General features: G+C 38.1%; 1 protein-coding gene across 2 annotated transcripts in view; it reads left to right on the top strand.

Annotated features, from left to right (window-relative positions):
• crmp1 (collapsin response mediator protein 1) overlaps positions 1-11,583 on the top strand; it is a 13,201-nt gene extending 1,618 nt beyond the window's left edge. Inside the window, exons 1-14 of one of the 2 annotated variants that reach the window (XM_007551728.2) lie at positions 88-1,048; positions 2,025-2,113; positions 2,981-3,165; positions 3,247-3,411; positions 4,322-4,383; positions 4,521-4,601; positions 5,278-5,346; positions 5,424-5,544; positions 6,245-6,401; positions 8,067-8,208; positions 8,310-8,480; positions 9,137-9,316; positions 9,713-9,878; positions 11,083-11,583. In XM_007551728.2, the coding sequence (XP_007551790.1) occupies positions 1,001-1,048; positions 2,025-2,113; positions 2,981-3,165; positions 3,247-3,411; positions 4,322-4,383; positions 4,521-4,601; positions 5,278-5,346; positions 5,424-5,544; positions 6,245-6,401; positions 8,067-8,208; positions 8,310-8,480; positions 9,137-9,316; positions 9,713-9,878; positions 11,083-11,174 (1,728 nt within the window). In that variant the 5' untranslated portion in view covers positions 88-1,000 and the 3' untranslated portion in view covers positions 11,175-11,583. Of the gene's footprint in view, positions 1-87; positions 1,049-2,024; positions 2,114-2,980; positions 3,166-3,246; positions 3,412-4,321; positions 4,384-4,520; positions 4,602-5,277; positions 5,347-5,423; positions 5,545-6,244; positions 6,402-8,066; positions 8,209-8,309; positions 8,481-9,136; positions 9,317-9,712; positions 9,879-11,082 lie in introns of those variants that run through there. The other variant, XM_007551727.2, reaches the window with a different exon arrangement.
• Positions 11,584-16,603: the final 5,020 nt, after the last annotated feature.

Genomic DNA, 16,603 nt, shown 5'->3' with positions numbered 1-16,603 from the left:
TACATCCCATGTAGGGGCTTGTCCTCCCATGATGGTACCTCCAGCACCCCATCCTCTGTTCCCCATTGTCTGAAAAATTCGCTGAACACATCAAGGCTTTGTCCTTGATGTATTTATAGATCTTGAATGTTTCATCCTGGACAGTGGCTCTCACACTCACTAGTCCTTCCTTGTCCCAACTTCGAAACCTTCACAACAAATAAACGCTGACACTTTGCTGACCTACTTTTTTGATTGTATTTTCTAAATTACATCCCAGCAAGTGACAGAATCTGAATTACATAGCATTTTATAGCATTTTATATAACATGGTTATATATTGTTTTCCACATTTATTTGCAAACATTTTGGAAAGAAGTAAAGTATCATGTGCTACTAACTTCACTGCCGTACAAACTCTTTGAAGCAGTGTTGGCAGTTGTAAAGAGCATTACCAGACCCAAACATTCCCTAAATACCCCATTGATTTGAGGAACAAGAAGTAAGTCAGTTGATATTCATCTGATTATCAAATGATTTGCCATGCAAAATTAATTTTGCCTTGCAGTCAATAACCTATCATTAGCTCACTAGGTGACAGTAAAACACAGAATGTAAAGAGCTCAAGTATAACTATAAAAAACTTGAGAGAGAGAGAGAGAGAGAGAGAGTGGTGGTCTAGTAAGCCCCCAAAATAAAACGCTGCCCAGAGCCTCTTTCAGCCTTGGTCAGGCTCTGCTGTCAGGTGAGTTGTTGTGTGCAGCTCCGTTGCCCGCACGCGCAAAGCCACGCTCGATCTCGTCACTCGATCTGTCACTCACGTGCGTAACGCAAGCCGACGCAGCCGGACGGCGACGGCTTCATCGCTCTCCGTCTTTGAAACAATTAAGCCTAAACTAAGTCACAGTGAAAGAAAGTCAAAGGAGGCGCATCCATCCGGGATATATCCGGGGCTGCTGGACTCAGCCCGATCCGCTTCTGAGTTGGACCGCCTAAGGGGGGCAGAGGAGACGGAGGGAGCATGTCTGAGAGCAGCTATCAGGGGAATAACTGCATCCCCCATCAGACGGTAAGAGACCTACAAATCCCCGCTGCAAGGCAGAGAGGGGATTAAACTCTTAGTGAATGGCAAAGAACACCAGGGCCTTTTGTGTATGTTGCTTCATTGCGAATTGAAGCTAGCTGACAGTTTCTCCCGTCTGTCTAATAAAGTACACTTCATAGTCTCTCTCTAGCTTGGATAGTATTGCATAATCCTGTCGCTTGTGGGATTAAAGCAGCTAACGTGACGGGAGAGATCGAGAGCCGAAACCATGGAATAAAGTAAAGCAGCTCCGGTGTGAGGCTTCATCCTATAACTGTATATGTCACACATTTGATAAAAAAAAGGGGCTGTTATTATTTAGAGAGAGGATTTATTGTTCCTTTTAAAAAGATAAAAGATGATATTCATGGAGGGTGTTGTGTGGAACCACGGGTAATCACTGGTTACCATGGAGACCCAGCATCTTTTCATACGATGTTGCCAGGCACCCTCCGCTGTGGAACAGGATGTTTATGCTAGTTTGACCAGGAAAAAAAAAAGCTTCTCTTGCATATTTTAAAATTTAAACCTTAATAGAGTACTTTCTGAAAGAACTAAGCTACCAGCTCCACCATGGTAAAGCCTGTTAAATTGTGTTGTAAATGCATAGTCATACATAAATACTGTACCAGTTATTATCCAAAAAAAAAAAGAGAAGCATGTGTGATATTTGGAGAAGAAAAGTTGTTTTCAATTTTTTTTGAGCATTCATTAAAAGGCTTAAAAATTCTAGAACTATTCATCAGACTACAAATGGTTCAAACCAAGCATTTTATCCATGTATAGCTCTCACTCAGCGCATCCTTTTGTTGGTCTTTTGTTGCACTGCATCAATTGTCCTATATACATAGCTATAGGTTACATAAATGATTGCACAACACAGTATATCTAATTCCCAACACTTGTTTGAACCTCTCGTCTCTTCTCCTCCCTGTCTCTCTCTGATCTGCTGTTCCTGCAGGGTGAAAAGTTACTGATCAAAGGGGGTAGGGTTGTTAATGATGACCAGTCTTTCTACGCGGACGTTTACGTTGAGGATGGGATCATTAAGTATGTATGAAGGAACAATATCTTCAGTTGTCACTGCTTGTTTTCTGTGTAATCAAGAGTCTAAGAATATTTACGCCTGTTGAATTTTTCCATGTTATCACAATATAATCACCAGTTTACCCTCATATTCCCATCAACAGGTACAGGTAATAGCAGTTACCCGTACCTGGTATTTAAAAAATGCATCACCACAACATGATGATTCCACCACCATGTTTCACAGAGGGGATGGTCTGTTCAAAATAACGTGCAGTGTCAGTTTTTATTTTTTTTGCCACACCTTTCAGTTTGCATTTAGGGCACCAAGTTAAATCTCGGTCACATGTGGCAAGAACACCTTTCTCCACATGTTCACTGGCTTGTTATGAACTGTAAACAGGGCTCTCTTCTTGACCCTCTTCCAAAAAGGCCAGATTTGTGGAGTGCACTAATTGTTGGCAGATTATCCCAGCAGAGCTGTGAATCTCTGCAGTGCATGCACAGTTACCATTGGCCTTTTGGTGCTTTTCTGATTGATGGTCTCCCTGTCATGCTGGGTGGAGATTCATACGGGTAGATTTGCAGTTCTGCCTTACCAATGTGTGGAGGTGGATTGAAGAGTGCTCTGTGAGATTACCCACCAATTCTGACCAGCTTCCACACCCCCGCAGCTCCACAACATGATGCTGCCTCCTTCATATGTCAGTGTATTTCCTTTTGTCTAACCAAAACCTGAGTAAAAATCAAGACATACGAGTACTTGCAATGCTTGTAGGTTTCCGTAATGGGCTCGTTAAAGCCCATTACTTTTATGTACTGTCTTCATATGTCTGCTTTTTTTTTCCTCGCCCTCATTCTTTTTTTTCCCCCTTCATACGTCCTTTGCAGGCAGGTGGGCGAGAACCTGGCTGTTCCAGGTGGCGTCAAGGTGATAGAAGCCAACGGTCGCATGATAATCCCAGGGGGAATAGACGTCAACACATGCCTGATGAAGTCCTACCTTGGCACGCAGCCTGTTGATGATTTCCTTCAGGGCACCAAAGCTGCACTTGCTGGCGGCACCACCATGATCAGTGAGTGTTGACGTTTTCAGCTCAGAACATCATAAGCAGGTTAATTCCCATCATAACCTTTAACATTTCCCTCCTTCTCAGTGGATCACGTGACCCCTCAGCCCGGTGACAGTCTGCTGGAGGCGTTTGAGCGCTGGCAGGAGGCTGCAGATAAAAAGGCTTGCTGTGACTACTCTCTGCACGTCGACATCCCCCAGTGGAACGAGAATGTTAAGGATGAGCTGGAACTGCTGGCGCAGGACAAAGGTATTCGGCTGACTTTGTTACTTTTTTTATGATCTGTTACTTCAGTTCTTCACACAATTCTTGGTTAGGAGACAATTCTCATTAACATCAGGAGCCAATTTACAAACAATTCAGCCAAACGCTCAATCCTCTTATTGTAAAGACACAATGGAGATCTGAAGGTTCCAATCACAATGCTGCTTTAGTGGCACTGTGCAGCTTTTCTCGTAATCCTTTTTTACTCTGCAAAGACAAACATTTTACTTTGCGTACAGCTGTAAAGTATGTAACCAGATCATCCACAGTAATGTGTTGTGTTTCTTTTTAGTGAAATTGTGCTGTATTACTAGGCCCACATGTTAGTCACAAAGATGCACCATAAATCTGATCAGAATGGATTAGGCATGAGCTAGAAAAATAATTTCCAACTGTAATAGCTTTGAGTAAAAATAACATGTAATCACAAACACACAAAAAACAAAACAAAACATGTTTTTGCACAAAATGTCAGACGCTGTACAACACAATCAAACTACTTTTGTTAAAAAACATAAAATGCTGAAGTAATGTAACCTGCTGATCATTTCAGTAATAGTAATGTTATTTGCTATGTACTTTTTAACCATATTTGTCTTTATTGAGCATTACCTAAGGCTTGTGGCTCTGCTTAGGTGTTAAAGAAGCCCAGTTTGCTTTAATAGCAATACATAACATTCGAACATATTGACAAACTTTGACTTTTCATTTGTTTGTAAACCATAATCAGGAACAAACCCTCAAAATATATCACTTTTTGTATGTTAGCAGCAGAGTAGGATTTTACATTTTGAAGTGAATTACTGAACTAAGTTATCTTTTTGATGATATTGTGATTTATTGATTTATTGTTGTTCCCACCTGCTCACTATAAAACCATCTCCTCTCTTGACAGGCATCAACTCCTTCCAGTTGTACATGGCTTATAAAGATTTGTACCAGATGACAGATGCTCAGGTAGGGTTTCTAATTAGTGACATAACCCAAATTAAATACTCACAAGTTCAGTGATGTATAAAATGTTTTTTTATTTTGTAGGTCTCTGAGTTTATAACACTTTATAACCTCCTTGTATTGTTTTCCTCTGTCTTCAGTTGTATGAGGCGTTCTCGTTCCTGAAGCAGCTGGGCGCCGTGGTGTTGGTTCATGCTGAAAACGGAGACCTGATTGCACAGGTAACTGCTGCGGTATCTAGATCGCAGCCTCCCTCTCCCCTTACAGCTGAGAAATATTCATGTTATGTAACTCACCATCTTTCAAAAGGAGAGTCAGAGGATTATTTCTGCTACTATAGCTGCAGAGGATGGCAGGTTTTATCTTTGGCTGGCATTTTTGCTGACTTTTAATATACTAATGATGATGATGTAATGATGATTAAGACAGTAACGGTGATGGTGGTGATGCTGCATTCGGCAGTGATAACAGTTATAACTAACAGTGTGATTTATAACAGGACAAACTAGTATTTTAAATTAATAAAAGAGCAGTTATGAATATTATTAGCATGTTTGTCAACTCAGTCACCATGCTGAGATGCTATATGAAACAAGTGTCAGAAGCAAAGTTTTTGACTCAAACTTCAATGCCTTTCTTATGTAATAAAATTAAAACTGTCGCTGGTGCTTTTTGGTAATGACAGTTATTAAAATGTAATGTTTGTTCAATGGTTACCAAAGAAAAGAATGCTCTTTTCTTTATAACTTTGTCATTTTGTGTTTTTGTTGTGTAAAGCACCTTGAACTGCCTTTCTGCTGAAATGTACTATACAAATAAACTTGATTGATTCATTGATTAAAAGGATGTTGTGAGTGGCGGGAGAGAATGTGAATAATTAAACATTTTGTGCTTCAGGAGCAAAGAAAAATCTTGGAAATGGGAATTACTGGCCCTGAAGGCCATCCTCTGAGTCGACCTGAAGAGGTAATTTTTTTTACTAGTATTAGTTCAGTGAACAGCCTCTCACTGAAAAACTCTAAAGTCTTTCTTTTTTCATAAAGCTGGAAGCCGAAGCAGTGTTTCGTGCCATCACTCTTGGAAACCGTGTGAATTGTCCCGTCTACATCACCAAAGTGATGAGCAAGAGTGCAGCCGACACCATCACTCAAGCCCGGAGGAAAGGTACACTTTTCTTTTATTTCATTTATTCTTATTTTTGGGTTACTACAGTCAGGTAGTAATGATTGTCACATCTTCTTTCATTACAACCACAAACGTCTATATATTCCATGAGGAATTTATGTGATAGACTTACACTGGTGTGTAATTTAATTTCTGTTCTTTGAAGGAATCAGGACATGCTTAAAGAACATTAGTGAATAAACAGCATTATGAAGATAAAGATGTAGAAAGATATGCGTTTTGGGAAAAGAATACTGTATCTCTCCCTGAACACATCCTCCCTAAATGTAAAACATATTAGTGAGAGCATCATGCCATGGGATGCTTTTAAACTGAAACTGATCAAGTTTCTCCAACTCTAGTTCCAACGCACCTGTAAACTGGAGCTGGATATTCCTAATTCAGATAAATGCATGTGTTACAATGGCCTAGCCAAAGACCAGAAAGTGTTCTATTTTTCTTTAAAGATTTCTGCTAGTAACAAGTTCAAACTTTTGTCATTTTCCATCCACTTTACAATTACACACTTTTTTGTGCTGCTCTGTCACATACATTCTCAATGAAACAAAAAAAGGAACTGTGTTTTACTGAAATTTAACGATAAAAGTTCAAAAGATGTCTACACTTTTTAAGGGCACTGCAGTCTTAAAGCACACCACTCGTTGCTCTCAAAGGTGTCTGCTTTTATCCTTCCTTAAAGGTTCTGTAGTTTTTGGGGAGCCGATCACAGCAAGCTTGGCAACTGATGGCTCTCATTATTGGAGCAAGAATTGGGCCAAGGCAGCTGCTTATGTGACCTCTCCGCCACTGAGTCCTGATCCCACAACTCCAGACCACCTTCACACACTACTGGCCTGGTAAGAGGGAATCAGTTCTGATGCATTTTAATGGGCAGATCTATTTAGTTTGTCTGGTCAGTATTGGTCTGCTTCATTTTCTTTTTTTAATATAAGACTTTACCACAATGTCAACTGTGCATTAACATGGTGACAGGAAAAGAGACATTAAATTATTCTGCCATTGATGGATATTATATTTAATGCCAGTGAAAAACTGAAACAGATGCAGGGAAGGTGAAGACATGTGATGAGGCAAAGGGCAGGGAAGACTTACTTATAAACACTGATTTTACTTAGAAACAGGTCAAACTGAAATACAATACTGAATATAATATTGTACAAAGTTAGAATCCCGCTATAGGAAGGGGAAAAGTGCATGAGACTAAACCCGCTTCTGCTCTCACCCCAGACATCCACACCCACCAGCAACTTCCAGCTGCACACTTTTGTCTGTCCCCAATACCATAAATAGCACAGGGCCTAGAAGCTCTCATCATCTGTTGCCTTGGATACCAAGTGCCTGCCTCCCTCCTCCTCCTCCCTTCCTCCTCTTTCTCCTCTTCTTCTTTCTTCCACACTGCTGTTATGCCCTTCATGTGTATCTCCAGCTTCTTCAGGCAGTTCCATGCTGTCACTCTGATAGTGGGAATATTCTTAGCTTCTTCATCAGAGACAAGAGTACTTTTTGCCATTTCTCAATGAGGACTATTATTGCTGTAGTAAGCACTCTCTTGGCATTAGTATGCTGATCAAACAATAATCACTGTAATTAAGGGTTAAGTAATATGCCTGTCATCAGAGCTTCACTTTAAACCAAGCTCTTTGAGTTTGCTGTCTTATGCAAAAAAAAAAAAAAGATTAAGTAAGTGTTTGTGTTCTGCTCCTTCCGATATAACATATATTTATGCATTAGATGATACTCTTGTTGTTGGTACTGCAGCTACATTGCACCATTCAGACTCGTTCAGCTGGCTGATTTTATGTTGCAAACCTCTTCCTGACATTCACTTAAATCACAGGCTCGATGAGGACACCTGGTGGCCAACATACAAAAAAACTTCCTTAATCTATGTGACGAATCAGCTTGAATTTGTGTATTCAGTGCACAGCAAAAGTATTCAAATCTGTTAAGGTTTTTCACATTTTGTCCCATCACAAATACAGACAAGCATGCACTTTGTTGGAATTTAATGCCACACATCAAAACAAAGTGGTGTGCAATTGTAAAAATCCAAGGAAAATGACACATGGTTTCCAACATTTCTTTTTTTACAAATGCAAATCTCACAATGTGGCATTGATTTGTATTTAGCCTTCTTTACTCTAATACACCTAAACAAAATCTACTACGGCCAGCTTCCTCTCTACCTACAGTTCTGGACATTTAATCTCAGCATAAATTCAGGTATTGAACATTGGTGAACAAACAGTTGTGGAGTTATTAAAGCAGAGCTAAAGAATATCCTAAGCTTTAATCTCTTTACTGTTCAGTTCATCATCAGAATGAAAAGTAAACATAGGACATATTGACACCTAGTCGTTCACAAAACTACCATCTAAAATATATGGAAGCTTGTGATAACATGTGACAAAATGTGAAAATGTTTAGGGCTGTGAATACTTTCAAACACGAACACTGCATTTCTGATTGTGTCCACTGATCTCTTTGCCTCCCTGTTGCAGTGGGGACCTTCAGGTGGTGGGGAGTGCTCACTGCGCGTACAGCACTTCCCAGAAAGCAATCGGCAAAGAAGACTTCACCCTGATCCCAGAGGGGACCAACGGAGTCGAGGAGAGAATGGGTTTTGTCTGGGATAAGGCTGTGGTGAGCGATAACACACAACGTTGTTTCGGTATATTCTTCACAAGGGTGAGTTTTTTATTTTGTGTGTAACCTTCTTTAAATTCACCTATTGTCATACTAAGGCCATGGGAAAAATGGATGAAAACCAGTTTGTTGCAGTCACGTCAACCAATGCGGCAAAAATCTTCAATCTGTACCCACGTAAGGGACGCATAGCCGCGGGCTCTGATGCTGATATCGTCATTTGGGACCCTGACAGTGTGAAAACCATCACAGCCAAACTGCAGCAATCGGTAAGAACATGAATAAATAACAAAAGATGTAAAAATATATACCTACATGTCTCTAACTGAACAAAGTCTGATCCAGTTGTAAGAGGCAGAGTTTAGATGTTTTTGAGAGGTTGAAAATGTTTATAGGGTTAGGGTAATTGATTAAAGGAACTCTAAAGTCGTCTGTAGCATTTTTTCATTATTTAAAAAGGGAAATAGAAATTTAAACCATCTGAACAGTAAGTTATCAGAAAATGTGGCTGCGACGGCTTTAGCAAGGGAAGTTCAGGTTATTCCTACTTAATTTGCAATAAATATTTAATCGAAATCCATATAAAAGCCTGAAGAAAACAACACACTACAACTACGAAGCAAGAGTATTCTGTGGAAAATGTACTTTTGATAAGCTGCCTAAAATATTTCACCAGAACCCCTTTAAACATGCAAATCTGCTTTGAGCGCAGCAACACAATGCTGCTTTTAATGTATTCAGACTGCATGTTGGGTCTTAAAAAGACCTCATGTCCTGATGCCAGCCTGAGGAGTGAATGAGGGTGAATAATCCCCCATTCACCCCTCAACGTTCCCTGCATTAACACAATATCCCCTCCCCCCCATCGCTTTCACTCCTTTGACAAAATGCATGCTGGAAGACATTCCTTTTCTTTCCAATGCAGGCTGCAGAATACAACATCTTTGAGGGTCTGGAGTGCCGTGGTGGCCCAGCACTGGTGATGAGTCAAGGTCGGATAGTTTATGAAGGGGGCAAACTACAGGCTCAGCAGGGCACCGGCCGGTTCCTGCCACGCAAGCCCTTCCCTGACTATGCTTACCAGCGGGTCAAATGTAGGAATCAGGTAAAATATAGAGTTTTAATATGAGTAGCATTCATTATACATTGATTGTATCTTAAGGATTGTAAGTACAGCATTACATCTCCATTCAAAATGATTTAGCAATCTGCTTTACTAAATCATTTTGTAGACATGCTAACATTAAGATTATGATATCTGTTGAAATTGGTGTGTGCAATTTGAAATAGTGACTCCTTGCATTATTTTAGACTAGCATATTTATGGTAATCAGAAAATGCCTCGGCTTATTCAGTGATCTTCAGATTAATATGTAAAGGAAATGCAAAGAAGTATACAACTACAGTGTTTTGACTAACTGCATCATGTAGAGTGATTTTGAATGATTAACAGTTTTCCCTTTCCTAGATTTCCTAATTTTTGAGGACATTTCTCCAATAGGTAAAGAGCAAGCAGGGAGTCACCCGAGGGATATATGATGGCCCTGTGTACGATGTTGCTCCTACACCCAAATACATCACCCCCGCTCCGTCTGCCAAGACTTCACCCACCTCTCACCAGCCACCACCGATACGCAACCTTCACCAATCCAACTTCAGCCTTTCAGGTTCAATAAATAACAATTCTATATCTTTTATATAGAAACATTTTTGTTTTCTAAGTTATTATCAGCAATATACCTGCAGTAGAAAGATGTCATGTTGCAGTGGGTTTGTAAGTGAAGTTTCAAGCAGCGAACAGCTAATTAAATGGAACCCCTGATTTAGTTGATTTTAACTATTTAAAACAAATCAAATGTTTATGTCTGGGAGATATAATATATTAACTATCTCCATTTATAGATGTTTTCTCAGTGAAACAACAGAAATAATGGTGGCTATCACCTTTATCTATCTAATTTTTTTAATTATGTTGGGCCGATTTCTATAAAAAATAGGAACTTAAGATTACATAAGTAGTACCAAAATGGGTCATCTTCGATGCAGTTGTATAAATAAAATTCTGAAGCAAAATCCAAAATATTTCTGCACCAGTGAAGTGGACAGATGAGCCACAGCTGATGAGGCAGATTGATATTCCCTTTGTCAGAGTAACTGAAGCGGACAATTGTTTGAATAAGAGTACACTGACAAAATCAACTGTTTCTTGCAATATCATAGACACTTATTTTCCACCTATCCACTAATTCATGCATCATTTGAATTTTAATTATAATAGAAAACTATGTATATTTCCTTAAACAGTGCATTCTTATTGAGATTCAGCGTCTTCTTAGTATTGGAGTCCTGATAAAGACAACAGCACAACAAAACAAACATTTTGTCACTGTCAGAAAAAAAACACTTGTATCTCCAAAGGTTGAACTTTTTGGTAAACAAAAACAAAACAAAACAAAACATGTTTTTCTTCTAAATATAAAAACATGTCTGTCTGGTCAAAGTCATGTCCTGTTATTGAAACTTGTGGATGTATATTCATTAGAGAAACCACATTTGGATTGGAAGGGTGAGTGATAGGGTTGGTTTTCAAAAGAAAATACTAAATATATTAAAATGGAGCTATCATTTGTTTTCTATTTGTCCAACAGCATTGCAATTTGAGATGTCTTAACAGTCTATCTATAGAGCTATATTTAGTTAGCGCTAACTTTCGTCACAACTCCCTGTCATGGTGTACTTAAACTGTGGGTAAATGGATAGGTTATTGATCATTACTGGGCAGAAGACAACTTAATAAAAAGCTTGTCTAAACTGTTAAGTTTTTTTTTGTAGCTAATATATATTTTTTAATTTGCCTGTTTTTTTCCGTAGGTGCTCAGATTGACGACAACATCCCTCGTAGGTCTGGCCACCGCATTGTAGCACCCCCTGGTGGTCGCTCCAATATCACCAGCCTTGGCTAAAGGCTTGGCTCTTCATAAGCCACTGCTGGTTTGGGATTTCACCTTTTGAGAGTGTGTGAGTGTAAAAGTATGACTGCCACAAAACATTACCTTTTTATCCACTCCATAATTGTTGTTTTTACAGCTTCACACTAAATTTAAGAGTGTATAATTCACAATCAGACAACCTATTTAAAATCCTTTTTCAGGAGAAACGTAACACCAGTAACACTGGTCATGATATTGTTTTGTTTTTTCCTTTTAATCACGACTTTCTCTTTGTACTTCCTTACTGTCCACAACTTAAGCAAGTCTGCTCTGACATGGTGCTACTTTTCCACCACCAGGTGGACTGCAGAAGATCTAACTTATTTTGTATTTCATCTGCTCTTAGTTTGAACACATTTAGATAATTTATTTTAGTTTAACTTAAAAAAAATGTTTTACATAGGTTGTTGCATGAACAAATCTTTAAATGTTGCACTAGTTGTTAATTGTGGCAACACATTACACATGAAACTGCACTAGAAGCACATTTGTATTCAACAGCACAAACATATTTGTATCCTGGGAAATGTAGATGCTTTAATGATGTAATCACATTCACTGTGGCTGCTTCCAGATCCAAAACATAGGCTTCACTGGGAAGTTCTTGCAAATGCAATAAAAACAAAGTGAGCGTCCTCCACCAGATACGTTATGCAAATGTGTTAATGTTCTCCAATAAGATGTAAAAGTAGCTCAGTGGCTGAATGAAAACAACTGTAGAGTTCAGCCTTAGACTTGTGTACCAACATAACTGGCTTCCTCAGTAAATACTTGATGTTGTTTGTGAGTTTCCTGCCAATCACTGTTGCCAGGAATGGATCATTGTTATAATAAACCCTGAGCTCAAAGCTGTAAAAAGGGCTTCAGAAACCTTCCTTGCTCTTTCAATCAATTTTTGTGTTCTGTTTATACTTATTTTGATTAATTCTAGGTGTTTTCTTTGTTTTGTTACATTCAGTGTTTTGGATCTGCTCCATTTTTCTTGTTGTGCTCCAATTTGTCTGTTGGCACCTCTTATTATAAATAAAGACTGCACTGTTGTCAAAACCAATTGTGAAAAAAAAATCTTATGAGTGTTATTAAATAAAATAAAATAATTAAAAAAAACAACAACAAACATTTAAATTCCATTATGGGAACCCAAAACAAGTGTATAGTGACCAAATATTCTATTTGAGCAAATAACAGGTTTTGGTGGTTTAAAGCAGGGTAACACAACTTCTCATGCTCATGGATGTACTTCTCCACAGGGAAACTCTCTTATACTTTACACCAGTGGCAGTTTTTAATCTGTGCAAAATGACTCTCTGTTTAGTGTGGCATTCTCTTAGGGTTGGTTGGCATGGGCAACTTTAAGAAAATATTGTTTCACATCATGGCTGGTAAATTGTGCTGGAGCGTTTGTATGATTTTAAGCTTTCCCTCTGGTACCATAGAGAATTATATTCTGTTGGATTTGATCTCTGGATTTGATCTAAGTTTTCTTTACTAGGATATTTCTGAGTTATTCTTACTCATAGGCACATTAAAACACCTATCTTCTGTTTCTGCATTCGTTACCTTTGGGAGCCTTTCATGCAACATATTTGTTGTCTCTGCATTTGTAAGAAATTGCTAGCTTAGCATTAACTTCAGCACTACTGGGGCTGTCCTTCTGTTTCTCCTGTTGTTCCTCTGTTTCCTCCCCCGCTCTTCTTATAGCTCACACATTTTTTTTAATGTTTTTTCTTTGTTTTTTTGGATGAACAACCTTAACCCATACATTATTTCTGGAAGATAGCAGTTAGTCATTCAATCCAGGCTTCTGTTGAAACCTTCAGTCTGAAGAAATAACCAATGAGATTAAATTTGAGATCGGTTTTTGTGTTCTCCAGGGATTTTTGTTCACAGTAATCTAATAAACTCCATATATAGAATGATAGTACACAATTCAGAGCTTTGGGAAGCTTTTTTTTTTTTCAGTGTACATTTTGAAATAAATGCATAATATACTTGAGCTATTCAAATGTTCTCACATGCACATTTGCCTTTGCGTAAGTGATCCGACTCTTCGTTTTTTTTTCCTCTGGGCAGCAGGTGGTATAACGTCTTTCTGGAATTCCTCTACATGCTTGGCACACCTTTCCTTTGGAAGTTTCTCAGACTCTGCTCGCCAGAATCATTTAAGCTCCAGCAGACTGGCTGGGAAACATCAGCGCGCAGCTATTTTAAAACCATTTGATTTAATCCTTTTATATTAGAAGCCTTATTACAAGAATATCCTGACAGAGACAGACTTCAGCGCAACCACAAATGGTCACAAAGAAACACAAGAATATTACACAGGTAGAGATGCATGTATATGTGAACGTTAACAGCACCAAACATGAACACTTTAAATGGATCCCCTTCTCTCTGTGAAGCCAATTATAGATTGTTGTCGCAGTAAATAACAGCAAAGGCTGAACAAATATTACCAAATGGGATTGAATTAAATGACTGAAATAATTTGTGAACAATAAAAAAAAATATTTAAAAAAATGGCATTAACAACAAAAATCAAAAACTGATGTAATATGGCGACTCTAACTTAAACATTGCTTGTTTATGTTAATTGATCAAATAGACACACATATTATTCTGGTACATGTTGACAAGAGTACAGTAGATGGAGAACACTTTCCTGACATTTTGTCTTCAGATATGAAGGTTTTGTTCAGGACAAGCAACCCACTTGGCATTTTAAGAGATCACAAGTTTGCGCTCGGTGCCTTAATTTTACATTCCATGAAAGTAGAGGAACACACATTTTCCAGTTCAGAATAGTAGATATTCTGCCTTTTCTTATCTCTTGCAAACTTCACTGCATTTATTCTACTCATTGTGTTCTGGGCCTCTTCAAGCTTCCTCCAGACAACTGGAACTTGATTTTCTAAGTGAAAGGCAAATTTTACTTTTATCATAAAAGAAGCCTTTGGTCAACTGAACAACAGTCAGGTTATTTTTCTTCCCAGCAGACAGGGTTAAGGATAGATAGTTGTATGCAGTGACTCCAGCAACTCCGGACTGGAATTTGCTTTACAATCCTTCACAGCTGTGATGATCCATGTTGCCTTTTCAATTTTTTCAACATTTTTCTTCCACTCAACTTTTGATTGCTATTTTCATGTGGCAGTATTTGCTTACCACCTCCTTGGCTTATCCTCCTGTTTCACATCGACAACTGCAGCATTCCTTTTGATTTTGTAGGAGTAGCAGGTCTGAATATTAAATTTCTAAATGCTTGCTCTGTTTTCTTATGTGGCCTAATTTTCTGAGAAACTGAATTGTGAGGTTTGATTTTGCTCTAAGTCATAGTTTTGAAAATATAACTTCTCAAACATATTTCCAGATTAGTTCATGTTTAAGACAACAGACGAACAAAACATGTTTTCGGATAAAACAAGGCTTATTCTACTGGGGGTAAAAATACATTTTAACATTTTATTTTTAAGAGAGCGCTAGACTGAAAGACTTTCATGTGCCTTTTAGTGCAGAATGTCTGGCCACTGTACCATAAAGGCCTGATGGGTGTGAGCGCTCCCGTCTCAGCAAAGTACCACTGGACCTCATTTATGATGGCCATTATTGGCTTGCCAAAGCCTCTTATATCCTCCTGTTCAGGTTGGCTGAGCTGCCAGATCTAAGAAATCTGTTGGAGGTTTCAACTTATTTCCCCATGAGAGGCCTGCTGCACTCTTCAACAACTTCCATCACTAAAGAAGGTTTTTATATCCTCTTGAACATTCAGATGAAATTGCCTCAACCACAAAAGTGTGTCTCCTGGTTACTTAGATAATTAAATCAGGTTCCAGTTGACAAATCCTGTTTATGAGCTCCATAGCTCAGCAATGAGATGCAATAGAGAGACTGGATAATAATAATAATAAAAAAATGCTCTTAAACACGTTTCTGCTTTATCTGTACTATATTTAGGCTATTGGGAAAACTGGATGTGCTCTGAAATAACAAAATATGAAAATCATTTTAATATAGTTATAGTAAAAGCTATAATCTAATTCCTGATCAGTTGTTGTTTCTGTCATTTTTTTCAATGTATTTTTTCTCCCTGGCCCTAATGCCAGTGTACTTCATCTTTTACCAGAACTCTCATTTGGTTGGTCTGCGCTCTGCATCCATCTATGAGGTTATTGTATGGATGTCAACATCAGACTTGAAGCATTACTGCCAAATTGTCTTTCAGTCCTTCAAGGCTTTGAAGGTTCTGGGAAGAGACACGGCCTTAGCACAGACTGCACTTCATATTTATTGGCTACCATAGGAAATAAATGTCAGAGAAATTAATCTTTTATTGAATTTCCAAAAAAAACTTTGGAAATTCCAACTTCTACTTTTACTCAGTGGAAAAAAGTAAAATTTTAAGGAACTACTGCTTATAAAATCACCTCTAGCACAATTGTGTATATGAGTCCCTTTAATAAAAGTGTAATTGCAGTTTTTATTTTTTTGTGTGTGTGCACAATTTACAATAATGTCACCGCTCACAGATATTCAGACAGCTTTTAGGCTTTGCGTTTCTAAAAGTGATCCTTTTGGTAAATTTAACTATTATAAAAGTATTCATAAACATTTTTCATTTCTACATGTTGTCACACTATAACTACAAACCTTAATGTATTTTATTAAGATTTTATGTGACTTTAAAAATGAAAAGGAAAGATTTGAAAGAAGGCAAGTCTTTAAAGCACAGCGTCATGGATGAAATGCAAGATTGCATCAGAGAGACAACAAGACTATATGACAGCCCACTCAGTGGCATTAGTTCTGTTTTCAAATCTAAACTGCTCACTGAAGAGAGAGAGAGAGAGGAGAGAGTGATTGATATCAGTGGAATGAATAAATCAGAAAATGAACAAGAGAAGTGGGTGAAATAGCAGACCGAGCACTCCTAGTGTTTAATGAATGTAGTTCATCCAATGTCGACTCAGCCATTTTCACATTCAGCTTTTTACTTTGCTCTTTGTTTTCTGCGAAAATTAACTTATTTCTCCTGATATTTAAACTTTCTGTGTCATCTTATGCAAATCAGTTCAGATTTTATTAAAATATTCCTTATCCATTTCTTGCCCAAAGATTTAAACTTAAACATTCAGATGCTTGCAATAAGGAACTAAAGAATGAAACAGAATTGTTAAATTGTTCACCCGGCTTGAAAGTAATTATTTTACTTCCATTTAGTAAGCACTACTGTACATTCATCCGCTCCAACGTGACAAAATGTGAGAAAGTTTTAGGTGTGTGAAAACTTTTGCCATTCACTGTATGTTGAAAACTGTAAGGAATAACATTAAGAACATCTGCAAACAGTGTAGAAATTTATTTGAGCTGCCTGTTTAAATTCATATACAGACTTGACAGGGAAA

Source organism: Poecilia formosa, unplaced genomic scaffold (assembly GCF_000485575.1).
Source record: "Poecilia formosa unplaced genomic scaffold, Poecilia_formosa-5.1.2 Scaffold43, whole genome shotgun sequence".
Lineage (NCBI taxonomy): Eukaryota > Metazoa > Chordata > Actinopteri > Cyprinodontiformes > Poeciliidae > Poecilia > Poecilia formosa.
The sequence above is the reverse complement of the archived record's forward strand: the minus strand, read 5'-3'. Positions and strand labels throughout refer to the sequence as shown.